At 39.9% G+C, this 17,676-nt stretch overlaps 1 protein-coding gene across 1 annotated transcript in view; it reads left to right on the forward strand.

The window, feature by feature from the left end:
* The window catches only part of THSD4 (thrombospondin, type I, domain containing 4), a 723,953-nt gene that overhangs the window by 301,009 nt on the left and 405,268 nt on the right, over positions 1-17,676 (forward strand). The window contains exon 7 of the mRNA XM_011978583.1: positions 11,819-11,955. Coding sequence (XP_011833973.1) covers positions 11,819-11,955 — 137 coding nt within the window. The remainder of the gene's footprint in view (positions 1-11,818; positions 11,956-17,676) is intronic.

A 17,676-nucleotide genomic window follows, 5' to 3' on the forward strand; every position in this document is an offset into this window, starting at 1 on the left:
AAAAGAAAAGAAAAGAAAAGAACTTGAGCGTGGGAAGTGAGGGCTTCAGTGCTCAACTTGAAGTGACCTTGTGAAGTTTGAATGGATCTGCAGCTAAGCACAAATGTTACCTATTCTCCAGGAACAGCTTCACGTGTTTATGCACGGAATCTCCTCTTTTCGTACCTCAATTTTTCTCCCCACTTAAATGAGAGCAGGAGAATGTGCAATTGTGGGAAAAGCTTGAACCTTGTTTCCTTCCACTTTTTGGCCCCTCCCTTCCTTCCCAAAGTCTCCTTCTTGCTGACTGAGAGCAAATGCAAACCTGTGCAGTAGCAAGGCTCCCTAAAATCCAAAACCTCAACACTTTAGCAACATTTTGCTTCCCTAGAAGACAGCATTCCCTTTTGCCAGTGTCTTCCACTTATGCAAAATAAGACAGCAAGGAGTTTTGTAGTTTTTTGTTGATTTTGCATAGAGATGGGAGGGACCTCCCATTAATAATAACTGCACAGAAGGATTTTGTTTCTAAGAACCTGAATTGTTAGAGTTATTTTCTAGATTTTTTAAAAATTGATTTTTCAAGTTATGTGTGTATATGTTTTATAGAGTCAAATAGTTCTAAAAGTTTGCCCCTTCCCTAATCTTTCCTATTCCCCAACCATTTTAGCTGTTCTTCTGATTTTTACCTTATCTCTAAATACTGCTTACATTGTTAATGTTTTTTGGGTTTTTTTTTGGAGACAGAGTCTTGCTCTGTCGCCCAGGCTGGAGTGCAGTGGCACGATCTCTGCTCACCGCAAGCTCCACCTCCCGGGTTCACGCCATTCTCCTGCCTCAGCCTCCCGAGCAGCTGGGACTACAGGTGCCTGCCACCTTGCCCGGCTAGTTTTTTGTATTTTTAGTAGAGACAGAGTTTCACCATGTTTGCCAGGATGGTCTCCATCTCCTGACTTCATGATCTGCCCACCTCGGCCTCCCAAAGTGCTGGGATTACAGGCATGAGCCACCGCGCCCAGCTAATTCTGGGTTTTTACATTTTAAATTTGTTCTGTTAAAAATGAAGATCTTCATGAAACAACAGGTGCTGGAGAGGATGTAGAGGAATAGGAAGGCCTTTACGCTGTTGGTGGGAGTGTAAACTAGTTCAACCATTGTGGAAGACAGTGTGACAATTCCTCAAGGATCTAGAACTAGAAGTACCATTTGACCCAGTGATCCCATTACTGGGTATGTACTCAAAGGATTGTAAATCATGCTATTATAAAGGCACATGCACACATATGTTTATTGCAGCGCCATTCACGGTAGCAAAGACTTGGAACCAACCCAAATGTCCATCAATGAGAGACTGAATTAAGAAAATGTGGCACATATACACCATGGAATATTATGCAGCCATAAAAAAGGATGAGTTCATGTCCTTTGTAGGGACATGGATGAAGCTGGAAACCATCATTCTGAGCAACTGTCACAAGGGCAGAAAACCAAACACCGCATGTTCTCACCATAGGTGGGAATTGAACAATGAGAACACATGGATACAGGGTGGGGAACATCACACACCGGGGCCTGTTGTGGGGTGGGGGGATGGGGGAGGGATAGCATTAGGAGGAATACCTAATATAAATGACGAATTAATGGGTGCAGCAAACCAACACAGCATATGTATACATATGTAACAAACCTGCACGTTGTGCACATGTACCCTAGAACTTAAAGTAAAATAATTTTTAAAAAACATAAAAAATGAAGATCTTGTCCTCTTTCATTATCCTCTCCCTAGACCTCACCATGCATACACACTCCCCATCCTACACCCTCTCAATATAATTGTCGTAATTTGGCTTAGATTAATAACCATTGCTTACAGTATGATGACTATGTACATGCACTTCACACTGGAGCCATGTGATATACTACCTTAGGTCAGATTTCCAGAGCACTGATCCTAAAGCAGAGATTTGTGCCCAGTGTTCCTTGGGGCACAACACTTGTGATGGATATGGGAGGCAGGATTGGACAGAGGGAAAGTTGGGCTGTGATGCAGTCACACCAAGGACTCAACTTGTCCTACAGGAAGCTCTGAGCAGGGAGAGCCCTGAAGAGTTACCAGCAATTGAGACAGGGTGGGCCTTTGTACCAGAGGACTAGTCATTAGATGGAGCTGTCCCTGGGGAGAAGCTTAACCTTGGGGGAGGCAGCTTCCTCAGGCACAGCGCAAGCTCCAGAAATTCACACCTATGAGCCAGCTCCTAACTGCTGGGGGGTGTGACTGACTGGGATTGGCAGGTAGGGGTAGGTTATCTTAGCACCATAGTGAAGCATCTACTACATATACTGGGATTATATTTCGTTTCCTGAAATCTGACTTCCTTTTGTTGATAAATACCTTTTGATTTTTAGTTTGCCTTCTTTTCTATGTACTTCATACTAATTCAACCCAAGCTCTTCTAAATTGTGTACATCATCTTTCAGTAGCTTCATGTCTCAACATCTTAAAATCTCAATATCTCAAAATGTATTGGGTATTCTACCCATTTCATCTTGAAGAATTCTCTCCTGGAACTCTCTGACCTGCTCTAGTCTTTTCCTAGTGTACAGCTGTCTTGTTGAGAACTCCTTTCTTCCTAGTCCTGAACATTCTCTTTGCTTCTTTTTTTGGCTTATTCTGTCTCCTGGATCCCACACGTTCTACTTTCTTGTTTTACTCCTTTATTGTGGTAGTCTACATCCTCCTGTAAGGGTGCATGACAGGTAAATTGAGTGAGAATTGCATTTCTGAAATGCTTTATTTTCTCCTAAGGATTAATAATTTGACTAGATATGGAATGCTAATTTTGAAATGACTGTGCCTCAAAAATTATAAGGCATACTCAATTATTGTTCAGCCATCAAAGTTATTGTTGAGAAATCCAATACTATTTTGTTTCTATTCAGGATGCTTTATTATCTTTTCTTTGTCCCAGTGTCTTGAAATTTCAAGTGATGTGACCTTCATGAGGGTTTATTTTTATCTATTTATTGGGAGACACTTCTTCATGGGTCTCTTGTACTCTTACAAGTCTTTGGAGTATACCAAGAATGCAAGGCCTTGACCACCCTAAAATCGGATTATTTCTCAGGCTTGTATTTGCAGTGAGCAACCTTGAGGGATGAGATAAGTCTCCTTTCAGGACAAATAGTAGGGTTGCTTATTGCTTTCAATAAAAGCAATAGATCTCTCAACTTCGGTGTTCTTCAGCTGCAATACAAAGCCACTGTATATGCAGTATCCATGGGCCCTGCCCTTATGCATTGCCCTTGTGGGGCTTGGGGGCAAGGGAAACTGACACATACTAATGCTCACGCTGCTTGCTCTTGTTTATCGCTCACTCAGAAACCTTCTATCTTCTGTTTGTATCCATGAAACAGTAACAGGATAACTTATTGATTGTAAGTAGGGAAAGATCAAATCCCAGTCCTGACACCATTTTCCTGGGCACTTGATAGACTCCTGCAATCTGGAAACAGAAATTGTCTTGAGTTATTTATTTGATGATTTCCTGTGAATCTGGGAAACCAATTGCTTCTTTTCCTTTTTGTAAAATTACTTTATTGAAATAAAATTCATATATCATAAAATTCACCAGATTAGTTGTTTTAGTATATTCACAATTATGTAACTATTATCACGACATAATTGCAAACATTTTCCTTATCCTAAGAAGAAAGCCAATACCTATTAGCAGTCACTCCACATTATCCCCTTTCTTCAGGCCCTGGCAACCCCTAATTTACTTTCTTTCTCCATGGATTTGCATATTCTGGGCATTTCATGTGAATGGAATTATATAATATGTGGCCTTATATGATTGGTTTCTTTTACTTAGCATAATGTTTTGAAGATTTATCAATGCTACAGCATGTATCCATACTTTAATCCTTCATGTTGTCAAATAATATTCCATTGTATGGATATACCACATTTTGTTTGTCCATTCACCAGTTAAGAGACATTTCAGTTGTTTCCCCTTTTTAGCTGTTATGAATAATGCTGCTGCTATAGTTTGAATGTTAGTGTCACCCCAGAATTCGTATGCTGACACCTAATACTCAATGTGATATCATTAAGAGGTGGGACCTTTTGGAATTAAGTCATGAGGGCTCCAACCTCATCAATGGGATTAGTACCCTCATAAAAGAGACTTGAGTAAGCTCCCTTGCATCTTCTGATATGCGAGGATAACAGCAACAAGGTGCCATCTGTGAAGCAGACAGAGCCTTCACCAGACACTGAATCTTTTGGCACTTTGATGTTGGACTTCCCAGCCTCTGGAACTGAGAGATACATTTCTGTTGTTTTCTTTCTCTTTCTCTCTCTCTTTCTTTCTTTCTTTCTTTCTTTCTTTCTTTCTTTCTTTCTTTCTTTCTTTCTTTCTTTCTTTCTTTTCTTTCTTTCTTCCTTCCTTCCTTCCTTCCTTTCCTTTCTTTCCTTTCTTTTTTTTTTTTTTTTTTTGAGACAGAGTCTTGCTTTGTCACCCAGGCTGGAGTGTAGTGGCGCTATCTCGGCTCACTACAACCTCTGCTTCCTGAGTTCGAGCAGTTCTCCTGCCTCAGCCTCCTGAGTTTCTGGGATTACAGACGTGTGCAACCATGCCTGGCTAAGTTTTGTATTTTTATTAGAGGCAAGGTTTCATCATGTTGGCTAGGCTGATCTCGAACTCCTGATCTCAAGCAATCTGCCCGCCTCGGCCTCCCAAAGTGCTGGGATTACAGGTGGTGAGCCACCATGCCCAGCCTTTTCTGTTGTTTATAAATGACATAATCTAAGGTGTTTTGTTATAGCAACCCAAACAAAGACAACTGTTATGAATAGTTATGTACACATTTTTGTGTTAACGTAGGTTTTCATTTCTTCTGAGTATAAACCTAAAAGCAGAGTTGCTGGGTCATGTGGTAACTCTATGTTTAACATTTTGAGGAACTGCCGTATATTTTCCAAAAGGGCAATTTGATTTTAGAGTCCCACCAGCATTGTGTAATGGTTCTAATTTCTCCACATCCTTGTCAACACTTGTCATTCTCTGTCTTCTTTATTTTAGCCATCGTAGTGAGTGTGAAGTTGTATCTCATTGTGGTTTTGTTTGTATGCCCCAAATGACTATTGATGTTGAGCATCTTTTCATGTGCTTATTAGCCATTTGTGTATCCTCATTGGAGAAATGTTTATTCAAACACTTTGTCCATTTTAAAAATAGGGTTGTCTTTATATTGCTGAGTTATAAGAGTTATTTACAGATTCTGGATACAAGTCTCTTATGTGATATACAATTTGCAAAAATTTTGTCCCATTCCATGCATTGTTGTGTCATTTTCTCAATGAAGTATTATGATGAAGTTCAATTTATTTATTTATTGTCACTTATTCTTTTGATATCATATCATCTGAGAAACCATTGCCAAATCCAGGATCACAAGGATTTATACCCATTTTCTTCTAGGAATTTTATAGTTTTAGTTTTTACATTAAGGTTGATGATCCATTTTGAGTTATCTTTTGTATATGGTATGAGGTAGGGATCCAACTTAATTCTTTTGCATGGTAGATATGCAAAGTTATCCTCCTGTCATTTGCTGCAAACAGTGTTTTTTCCCTATTGAATTGTCTTGGCACCTGTGTCAAAAATCAATTGACCATAAATGTAAGGGTTTATATCTAGACTCTTAAGTTCTATTCATTATCTATGTGTTTAGCCTTATGAAAATACCACACTTACTGTTGATTTGTAGGAAGTTTTAAAATCAGGAAATATGAATCCTCCAGCTGTTTTTCTTTGGTCCCTTGCATTTTTGTGTGAATTTAGAGGATTACCTTCAGAAAAATAAAAGGCCATTTGGTAGTTTGTGTTTAATCTGTAGATCAATATGGGAGAGTATTGCCATCTTAACAATGTTAAATCTTTAGATCCCAGAAAATGTGATATCTTTCCATTTGTTTAGATCTTCCTTAATTTATTTCAACAGTATTTTGAGGTTTTCAATAAATAAATCTTCTTCAATTAAACTTACTCTTAAATATTTTTATTATTTTTAATGCTATTTTAAATTGAATTTCTTCTGCAAGTTCGTTTTCAGAATACTCATTGATAGTAAATAGAAATACAATTAAGAGGTAGGGTCTCACTATTTTGCCCATGCTGGTCTCAAACTCCTGGCCTCAAGTGATTCTCTTGCCTTTGACTACCGAAGTTACAGGTTACACGCACGAGCACTGTTCCTGGCCCTCAAAGTATTTTCTAATTTTCCTGTGTTTTTTTTTTTCTTGATTCTTTATTTAGGAGTATGTTATTTAATTTCCATGTATTAAAAAGTTACCCAATTTTTTTCTGCTAATTTTTATTTCATTCAGTTGTGGTCAGAGAACACACTTTTCATTATTTTGATATTTTAAAATTTATTAGAGTTTGTTTTATAACCCAACATTTATTCCCTCCTGGAGAATGTTTCATGTGCACTTGAGAAGAATGTGTATTCTGCTACTGTTGGGTGGAGTGTTCTATAGCTATCTGAGTCTAATTGCCTTATAGTGTTGTTCAAGTATTCTCTATCTTTATTGATCTTCTATAGATATCTCAGTCTAATTGGTTCATAGTGTTGTTCAAGTATTCTATTTCCTTATTGATCTGCTGTAGATATCTAAGACTAATTAGTTTATAGTGTTATTCAAGTATTTCAATAATGATCTTCTGTCTCATTGATCTATTTATTATTGAAAGTGGGATATCAAAGTTTGAAACTACTGTTGTATTATTGTCTCTTTCTTCTTTCAATTCTGTCAGGTTTGTTTGGGGGGTGTGTGTGTGTGTGTGTGTGCATGTTTGAGATGGAGTCTTGCTCTGTCACCCATGGCTGGAGTGCAGTGGCATGATCTCGGCTCACTGCAACCTCCGCCTCCCAAGTTCAAGCAATTCTCTTGCCTCAGCTTCCCAAGGAGCTGTGATTACAGGCACATGCCACCACGCCTGGCTAATTTTTGTATTTTTTGATAAAGATGGGGTTTTTCCATGTTGGCCAGGCTGGTTTCAAACTCCCGATCTCAGGTGATCAGCCCACCTTGGCCTTCTAAAGTGTTGGGATTACATGCATGAGCCACCGTACCCAGCCTGTCAGTTTTTACTTTATGTATTTAGGGGCTTGATTGTTATGTCTTCCTGATGGATTGACTCTTTTATTATTATAAAATGTTCTTATCTCTAGTAACAATCTCTGACTTAAAGTCTACTTTGTCCAAAATATTAGTAGAGCTGCTCTAGCTGCCTTTTGCCTTTTGCTTTTATGGAAGAGTTGATTTTCAGAGGCACTGACAGCCATTCTGGAAAGCAGAACCTCTAACTACTTCTTACAACTCTTAGACATAGTTGTTCCAGTTTTAGGTCTGCTTTCTCCCCCATTTCCAAAGTTACCTTTTGGAGACTCTGTAGTGCTGCGTAGCTTTGCTGCTTTTATTGCTGCTTAGGATCAGCTTTCTTGGGTTGGCTTAGTCATTACGATGAGTCCTTCTGCTTTCAGGTTTCCTAAATTTTGTAACCGTTAACTCCTTTTCTATTTTCTTTTTCTTTTGAGTTTATTACTTTTTAAAAAAATCTTCACTACTATATCAATGGCTTTTCCAAGGAAACGGAATTCAATAAGTGATTTAAATCTTGTATTCAAGGGTAAACTCTTTAGCTTTTAGTTGCTTTACTCTTAGTAACCTAAATTTTCTTGTATAGTCACCAGCATTTTTTTTTTTTTCATGATTAGAGGGCTTTTAAATATCAGGGCTCCAGATACCTGGTAATATCCCAAATTTAATTAGAGTGCCTATATTTGGGGTTATATTATCTTTTAATTTCAGGCATGGGATCTGAATATCTTTGATTCAAAATAAGAGTCAGCTGCTTCCAAGTTGGCTCACTGCTTGGTTTTCCTTAGAGCAATGATTCCCAAACTTGACCATGTCCTAGACATCATCCCCAGAGTTTCTGATCCAGGATGTCTGGGGTGAGGCCCAAGAATTTGGATTTTTAGCAAGTACACAGGTGATGCTGGTGCTGCTGGTCCCAGGACCACAGTAAGAACCACTGCTTTAGTGTGTGGACGGTGAAATGTTCATTTGGAGGCAGGGAGGACATTCAGGAAGCAGATGAGAACAAAGAAGGAGAGAAACAGAGAGAAGTTGGTGCCCACTTCCTCTTATCCCATTGCTTCCAGCTTGTGGCACCCCTTCTGTTTTCCCCCTTTCCCTGCACCAACAAAACCTGACAAAATCTGCTTAGAGAAGAGTCTCCTGGCATCAGAATTGTACTTTACTTAAAGGCAAAAAAAAAAAAAAAAGAATAAGGTGAATATCCATGCAAAACCTTAATTTGAAACCCTTCAAAGGTTGTTGTTGTTGTTTTTGAAATGGGATCTTGCTCTGTCATGCAGGCTGGAGTGCAGTGGTAGAATCACAATTCATTGCAGCCTCAAACTCCTGGGCTCAAAGGATCCTTTCGCCTCAGCCTCCTGAGTGGCTGGGACTACAGGCGTGCACCCTCACGCCCAGCTAATTTTTTTTTTTTTTTTTTTGTAGAGACAGGGTCTCATTATGTTGTCCAGGCTGGTCTCGAACTCCTGGGCTCAAGCAGTCCTCCTGCTTCAGCCTCCAATAGCATTGGCATTACAGACATGAGCCACTGTGCCCAGCCCAAACGTATTTTTATGAGGAATTTTAAAGGAGTTGGGGGCTGGGGACAGAGGCTTATGCCTGTAATCCTAGCACTTTGGGAGACCAAGGCAGAAGGATCACTTGAGACCAGGAGTTCAAGACCACCCTGGGCAACATGGCAAAACCCCATCTCTACAAAAAATACAACAATTAGCTGGGTGTGGTGGCGCACACCTGTAGTCCCAGCTACTCAAGAGGCTGAAATGGGAGGAGGGCTTGAGCCTGGGAGGTCAAGATTGCAGTGAGCCAAGAATGCACCACTGCACTCCAGCCTGAGTGACAGAACGAGACCCTATCTCACACAGACACAAAGGTGGGGGCAGTGGGTAGGAAGTCTATGCAGGGTCTAGAGAAGTCATTACATAATTTTATGAGAAGAACTAGGGTGAGTATTTTCTAAGGCAACAGGATGCTAGGCAGTTTTGTTAAGAAGTCCCTTGTCCTCAGGTTTCAGTTATCTCCTAGTTGCAAGTGTGAGAAGGCGGATGCAGTGTCCCCAGTGTCTACTGGTGGGAGGAGCCCAGAGTTAAGGCTATTCCTCTGGGCTCTTTTCTTGTGGCCATTTGGAGATTCTACTGTAATTGTCTTGTGTTTAGCTTTTTTTGTTGTTGTTTTTTTCCCTCAGAATGTTCTGCAGTATGTTTGCAAATATTGAGGAATAAAATTGTGGCCCCAAAAGATAGTATCTCAAAGGATAGAGATAGTTGGGAGGAAGCCAAGAGAAGTGAGGACCCCAAACCCTTTCTCAGATGAGGCTGCCTTTCACAGGCACTTTTATTACTTACAGTGCAAGGCACCTGGGTAGTTCTAGTGCTTGAGAAAGTCAGGAGCTGGGGAGAGAGGGAATAGGGTCTTGATAGATGAAATGAGAAAGCAAGTTGTGGGAGATGAGTTTTGCCTCCAACTTGTCACTTCCATTCTTAAGCCTGTGTTTTAATCTATCAAATGATTTGGTTTGAAATAAATCCCAAAGGTGCTTCCATTTTGGTATTCTTTTGTTTTTTTTCCCCCCCAAATAACCTCTTACATCTTTTGGGCAGCCAAGGGAAGAAACCAGGTCTCTTGACTTCTAAGATAGAGCTCAGAGTACCTAGATGATGCAATCATCCGGAACCATGCGGTCCCAGAGGCTCCATGTTATTTCCTGTTAGAGGTTTTCACTGGCTTTGGAATAGAAGGAAGTTTATTGCTATGACAGTCAGGCAGCCACACTGGGGAAATATGCTGTATCGTGTTGTGTAGGAAAAAGTCAGTATTATCCAATCTGGTAATCTGATTTTAGACAGCCTGGAACAGGCTATGGCTGAGCAAAGCATTAGTCTTGTCTCCAAAACAGTTTTTTTTTTTAAATCCGTGTGTACTTGGCTTGTCTGTCTCTTTCAGATATAGAAATATATCTTGCCTGATATTTATTTTCATTCTTATTTTGGAAGCAACTAAATTGTTCTGAGATGTTCCTTGTAGCAGTAATTAATTTAGCGTTTACTGAGCACTGTCTGTGTGCCAGGCTCGGTATGAAGTGACAGAAATGTAGAGAAAGACTCTGAGGTAGGGAAATATATCTAGCAGGAGGAGGGGAGAGAAAGACAAGGGGGAGAAAAGGCTGATATTCATTTATCCATCCTTTGTTTTATTCCTCAGAGGTTTGTTTAGCATTTGCTATGTGCCAAGCTCTGTGCTGGGTTCCTGGGATACAAAAGTGAAGAAGACAGAGACATCCTGTATTATCGCAAAACCACACTGCAACATAGCATGGTTAGCCCTGAAATAGAGGAGGACACATCAACCTGAGAGGGGGTAAAAGTACAGGTGGGATCCAGATTCGTGGAGGACTTCCTGAGGAGGTGACCTGGAAATGCAAACAAAGTACAAATGCAGGCCAACCAAGTGAGGGAAGGAACAGTTAACCAACGGCTAGAGAGAGGGAGTGCTTAGTTGTGTGTAGAATGTGTATTTAGGAATGTGAATTTAAGGAAGAACAGGAGGAAATGAGGCCATAAAGGTAGGCGAGGTTCCGCTCTTGAAAGAGGTTTTATCCATCGCTTAGAACTTTGAACTTCAACCTAGAGTGATGGAGAAGCCACTTAAATATCTCATAATGGAGGAATTATTACAGGAAGCTGCAGCCATTTAAAAAGGCATACAGATGATATAACCATGTAGATATTAAGTTAAAAAAGCAGAATATGGCTGGGTGTGGTGGCTCATGTCTGTAATCCCAGCACTTTTGGAAACTGAGGTGGGTGAATCACTTGAGGTCAGGAGTTCAAGACCAGCCTGGCCAACATGGTGAAACCCTGTCTCTACTAAAAAATAAAAAATAAATTTAAAAAAAAAATCAGTTGGCTGTGTTGGCAGGCACCTGTAATCCTAGCTACTCAGGAGGCTGAGGCAGGAGAATCACTTGAACCCGGGAGGCAGAGGTTGCTGTGAGCCAAGATCGCGCCACTGTGCTCCAGCCTGGGTTACAGAGTGAGACTTGTGAACATAAAAATTGTGTGCTCACTATGATTGCTGATATATGAAATATATTTAGGTTAATTTCACAATTACTTTTGCACCAACATAATTAATTATGACAATGGCAAAGCATGGGAGGATGTCTAAAAGTAGAATCTGTTATTTGCATGGCGAGAGTCTTTAAGAATTCCTTTATAATATTCACTCAGCATTGTATCACTACTATATGCAAATAGATCAAGATACAATCCCTTCCCTCTGTCATCGAATATGGGGAGAGCTGATAACTTTCATGCACTTTTAAAGAGTGTGTGATTGTGAAATGTCTAGAATAGGCAAATCAATAGAGACAGAAAGTAGATTGGTGGTTGCCAAGATCTAGGGGGAGCGAGGAATTGAAATGACAGCTCACAGGCACAGGGCTTCTTTTTGAGCTGATGGAAATGTTCTGGAATTATATAATGGTTGTGGTTGGACATACAGCCTTATGAATATACAAAGACTTATTGAACTGTGTAGTTGGTTAAAATGCTTAATTTTATGTTATATGAATTTTATCTCAATAAAAATTATAGGAAGAAAAAAGGTGTTGATTCCACAGAGATGATATTGCTTATACCTCACCTTTATTTTATTTTATTTTGGTAGTGAAAGGCAATCGCAAATGTGAATTGAACTGCCAGGCAATGGGCTACCGCTTCTATGTACGGCAAGCTGAGAAGGTCATCGATGGCACCCCTTGTGACCAGAATGGCACGGCCATCTGTGTGTCTGGGCAGTGCAAGGTAAGTGCCCCTGAACTAGGGTGAATTCTTAGGGTGTTTGATCTGTGACTGCTGACTCCATTGTTTTCCAGGGAGGGACTAGGCTGCTAGCTGCCCCCAGCCCACGTCGGGGCCACTGAACCATGCGCTCTGGGAGGAGTGGGCTGAGATAGGGCTGCTTGGTCAGCCCTGACTGTGCTTTTGATCTTTGGGCGTCACTAGGTCCCACTCTAGCATTTTCATTATTAAGTGACTTATGTTGACACCACATGCTTCACAAGGGACACGGCAATCTTTGCTAGTTGGATCAGGAGCTCCTTCCTTGCCTGTGAAACAGAGGTTATGGAAAGGGCACTGCTGGTTAAATCAAGAAATGCTTGGCGTCATGAGGGTGGCATTTTCAGGGAATGGCATATTTTATCTTGCCTCTCCCCAGAAGGGGCAGGCTTCCAAAGGAAAGTTGGTTCGTGCCTTTTATAGCAGAAGTTGTACTTTAAACAGGAAGTTTTCAGCCTCCTTGGGCTTCTGAAGTCTGTTCCAGGAACTCCCCGCCTGGCGTTCTGCAAACATTCTGGGCTTGAGAGAATCCTTGTGGGATGTTCAGTGTTGACAGAAAGCACCATTTGGTTAAAAATCGGCATCTTAGATGAAATGGCACAAATTCTGTAGCCACATTAATTTGCGCTTGGACTTCTACCCTCCTTTCATCTACATACGTATTAGTGGAGCTAAGCTTTAGCAGGTAAATGACTCTGGAGCCCAAACGAAGAGTCTATCTTAATTAGCGCTCTATAGCTAGCTGGCAGACCGAGTTTTATCACAGGAAGAGCTCTTTGGCTATAACTCCTGGAAGTTCCTATTATACTTTGAATATAAATTGCTACAGTGTTTAATATTAGGGATATTGAGGTGTGATTTGTGAGTACAGCCTACCCTCCCAATAACATTTTGAATGAGGAGGTTTCAAATAGGATGCAAAATAACTTATAAAGCAGGATTGATATTCTCAGATTTTAAAAAAGTATATTTTTAATTATTATGAGTATGTAGTGGATGTATATATTTATGAGGTATATGTGATATTTTCATACAGGCATACAGTGTGTGATCAAATCTGGGTAACTGGGGTGTTCATCACCTCAAACTTTTATCATTTCTTTGTATTAGGAACATTCCAGTGCTACTCTTTTATTTTATTTTACTTTATTTATTTATTTTTTGAGGTGGAGTTTCACTCTTGTTGCCCAGGCTGGAGTGTAATGGCATAATCTCAGCTCACTACAGCCTCCGCCTCCTGGGTTCAGGTGATTCTCCTGCCTCAGCCTCCTGAGTAGCTGAGATTACAGGCTCACGCCACCACACCCAACTAATTTTTTGTATTTTTAATAGAGAAGGGGTTTCACCATGTTGGCCAGGCTGGTCTTGAACCCCTAACCTCAGGTGATCCACCCACCTTGGCCTCCCAAAGTGTTGGGATTACAGGCGTCAGCCACCTTGCCTAGCCTCTACTCTTTTAGTTATCTTAAAATATACAATAAATTATTGTTAGCTATAGTCACCCTATTGTGCTACCAAACACTTGATCTTACTCATTCTAACTGTATTTTTTTGCCCATTAACCATCCTCACTTTATAACCCTGTCCCTACTACCCTTTCCAGTCTCTGGCAACCGTCATTTCACTCTCGGTCTTCAGGAGTTCAATTTTGGTTTTTTTAGCTCCCACATATGAGTGAGAACATGTGCTATTTGTCTTTGTATGCCTGGCTTATTTCAGTTGACAGAATGTCCTTCAGTTCTATCCATGCTATTGCAAATGACAGGATTTTGTTCTCACATTTTGAATGCAAGTTCAGAAAGGAACAAGGTGTCACTTGATATCTGATGTGTATGAAGTATCTTTGGAAGAGCAAACCCTGAAAGAATTAGGATGCGGCATAGAAGAGACAGGAAACATCATGGGAAACATCATAGCCTCCAATTTTCCACTCCTTTGGAAAAACCACTGGTTTTCACACATCGTCTCAGAGCTTCAGCGTCCTCAGAAAATACCCAAGGGCATTCTCTTAGAGTTTTATGATCTCCAACTTTTATGTTGTCTGTTTCTAAATGTTACTGAACTAAAATGATGGGCCTGATAGCAATCTAGCTTTATCTTTCAGATCCCAAATCAACTGTTTAATTTCCTGAATACAGGTGCACACTGCTAAGGAATGGTGAATGTAATGGTAGAGTATAATGGTTACAAACCTGCCCCCCGAAGTCGAATTGCGTGGGTTCAAGTCATACCTCTTCCACTGATTTACTGTGTGATTTTGTAAAAGTTACTTAAGCTCTCTGTGCTTCTGTGAATCATCTAAAAAATGAGGAGGATGGTACCTACGTCCTGTGTTGTGGTGAAGAGTCATGACCCTATAACAGGGTCTGGCATTCAGTAAGCATACTGGCATTTATTAGTATTATCACTGCGTATTCCTACATATATACCATTGTACCTGGATTTTCTATGCAAAAGTATTTGCCTTTTCTTGTTATAGATTTGTCAGATACAGATGCTCTTTTGGCTCAGCACTCTCATGCTATAGGGTGAATCACTGGGGGATTGCAGATTCTAATTCAGTAGGGCCTGGGGAACGGCCTGGGAGTCTGCTTTTCTAACAAACTTCCATGTGATATTGATGCTGCTGGTCCCTGGATCATATTTTGAGTAGCAAGGTTTTAAGGGACACTGATGAAAATATAGTTAACAAAGATCCAGAAATATAAATATATAGTGGTGAGATGACTTGGAAGGAATATGAAATGTGGTCTCTTCACTGGGAGAGCACGTTTTCTTAGTATTTCATTAAATGTCTATTAGCTGATGATACAAAAGAAAAGCAAACACTTATAAAGGACATGGGTATGGATTCTTACTAATTGATGGAAAACATTCAAACTTTACGGCAACACAGTTTGCAGATAATAATTGCTAAAAGCCTGAAACAGACATTTTCCAGGATGTGAGTATATTAATAGGGTTCTGATGCTACTAGGACTATGTGGATGCTACTTTGCATTTGTTCTCCGCATTTGCCTGAAGTTCCCTCATTGAAGTTGTTGGAACCACTGACTATCCCGTCCTCTCTAGAACTTCAGTTTAAGTAATCAGAAGTACATTTGCTTCCCAGGCTGAACTTCTGTTTACTTTGCAACTTTCAAAGGGTGACGTGTCCTGTTCTAAATATTTGATTGGATGCCCAGAATTCAAATTGATTTCTCCACCTCTCTGACTTGTGGCTGAGAAAGCCGTCGCTCGCAGACAGTTTTCCCTAAGATGTGTGTCTGCATCTGAAATAGTGACACAAAGCCTCTCCTGGCCACATAGAGTTGAAAGAAATAGGCAGGCTTGCAAGAAAAGTTAATGAAAGGTGACAAGCATTGCATAATAATATGAGCCAAGTCTACAAAAGAGTCCTCATGAGAGGAGGGCACTGTCCTCACATCGAGCCAAGTAAAGGTCCCAGGCCCACCCATTGCTGGCTTGAATGCTCTGTTTCAGCTCAAGCTAGAGCCTGTGTTTACTCAGTTCTGGAGCTCCCTGTGTTTCATTTATTCGTAAAAAATTCTTAATTTATCACTTTTGTGGGCACATAATAGAGTACATGAGATAATTTAATACAGGCAGACAATATGTAATAATCACATCAGAGTAAATGGGGTATCTATCCCCTCAAGCGTTTATCCTTTGTGTTATGAATGATCCAATTATACTCTGAGTTATTTTAAAATTACATTATTATTGACTATAGTCACCCTGTTGTGCTATCAAATACTAGATATTATTTATTCTTTCTATTTTTTGTACCCATTAACTATCCCCACCTCCCCCTTAACCCCCACTACCCTTCTAGCCTCTGGTAACCATCATTATCCTCTCTATCTCCATGAGTTCAATTGTTTTAATTTTTGGCTTCCACAAATAAGTGAGAACACGGCAAGTTTGTCTTTTTTCTTTTCTTTTCTTTTCTTTTTGTTTAGATGGAGTCTTGCTCTGTTGCCTAGGCTGAAGTGCAGTGCTGCAATCTTGGTTCACCGCAGGCCCTTAGGCGGTTCAAGCCACTCTCCTGTCTCAGCCTCCCGAGTAGCTGGGATTACAGGCATGTACCACCACACCCGGCTAATTTTTGTATTTTTAGTAGAGACAGTGTTTTGTCATGTTGGCCAGGCTGGTCTCGAACTCCTGACCTCAGGTAATCCAGCCGCCTTGGCCTCCCAAAGTGCTGGGATTACAGGTGTGAGCTACCTCACCCAACCCAAAGTTTGTCTTTTTGTGCCTGGTTTATTTCACTTAGCATAATGACCTCCATTTCCATCTATGTTGTTGCAAATGACAGGATCTCATTCTTCTTTGTGGCTAAATAGTACTTTATTGTGTATATGTACCACATTTTCTTTATACATTCATCTGTTGATGGACACTTAAGTTGATGCAAATCTTGGCTTTTGTGGCTAGTATTGCAATAGACATGAGTGTGCAGATATCTCTTCAATATACTGATTTCTTTTCTTTGGGGTATATGCCTACCAGTGGGACTGCTGGATCACATGGTAGCTCTATTCTTAGTTTTTTGAGGAACCTCCAAACTGTTCTCCATAGTGGTTATACTAACTTACATTCCTACCTACAGTGTGAGAGAGTTCCCTTTACTCCACATCCTCACCAATATTTGTTATTGCCTCACTTTTAGTGAGTTATTCACTCACATTTGAACTGGGGTGAGACACTATCTCATTGTGGTTTGGATTTGTATTTCTCTAATGATCAATGATGTTGAGTAGGTTTCCATATACCTGTTTTCCATCTGTATGTCTTCTTTTGAGAAATGTTTATTCAAATCTTTTGCCCCTTTTAAAATCAGATTATTAGACATTTTTCCTATAGAGTTGTTTGAGCTATTATATATTCTGTTTATTAATCCCTTGTCAGATGGGTAGTTTGCAAATATTTTCTCACATTCTGTGGGTTGTCTCTTCACTTTGTTGATTATTTTCTTTGCTGTGCAGAAACTTTTTAACTTAATGTGGTCTGATTTGTCCATTTTTGCTTTGGTTGCCTGTGTTTGTGGAGTATTACTCAAGAAATCTCTGCCTAGTTCTATGTCCCAGAGAGTTCCCCCAATGTTTTCTTGTAGAAGTTTCATAGTTTGAGGTCTTAGATTTAAGTGTTTAATCCATTTTGGTTTGATTTTTATATATGGTGAGAGAGAGAGTTTAGTTTCATTCTTTTGAATGTGGATTTCCAGTTTTCCCAGCACCTTTTTTTTGAGGAGACTGTCCTTTTTCTAATGTATGCTCTTGACCCCTTTAATGAAAACCCTTTAATGAAAATGAGTTCACTGTAGATGTGTGGATTTATTTCTAGGTTCTCTATTCTGTTCCATTGGTCTATATGTCTGTTTTTATGCCAGTACCATGCTGTTTTGGTTACTATTGCTCTGTAGTATAATTTGAAATCAAGTAATGTAATTCCTCCAGTTTTCTTCATTTTGCTCAGGATTGCTTTGTCTATTCTTAATCTTTTGTGGTTCCATATAAATTTTAGAATTGTGTTTTTCTATTTCTGTGAAGAATTTCATTGGTATTTTGATAGGTATTACATTAAATCTGTAATTTGCTTTGGTTTTATGGACATTTTAACAATATTAATTCTTCCAATCCAGGAACACAGGATATCTCTCCAATTCTTTTGTGTCCTCTTCAA

Source organism: Mandrillus leucophaeus, unplaced genomic scaffold, assembly GCF_000951045.1.
Source record: "Mandrillus leucophaeus isolate KB7577 unplaced genomic scaffold, Mleu.le_1.0 Scaffold197, whole genome shotgun sequence".
NCBI lineage: Eukaryota > Metazoa > Chordata > Mammalia > Primates > Cercopithecidae > Mandrillus > Mandrillus leucophaeus.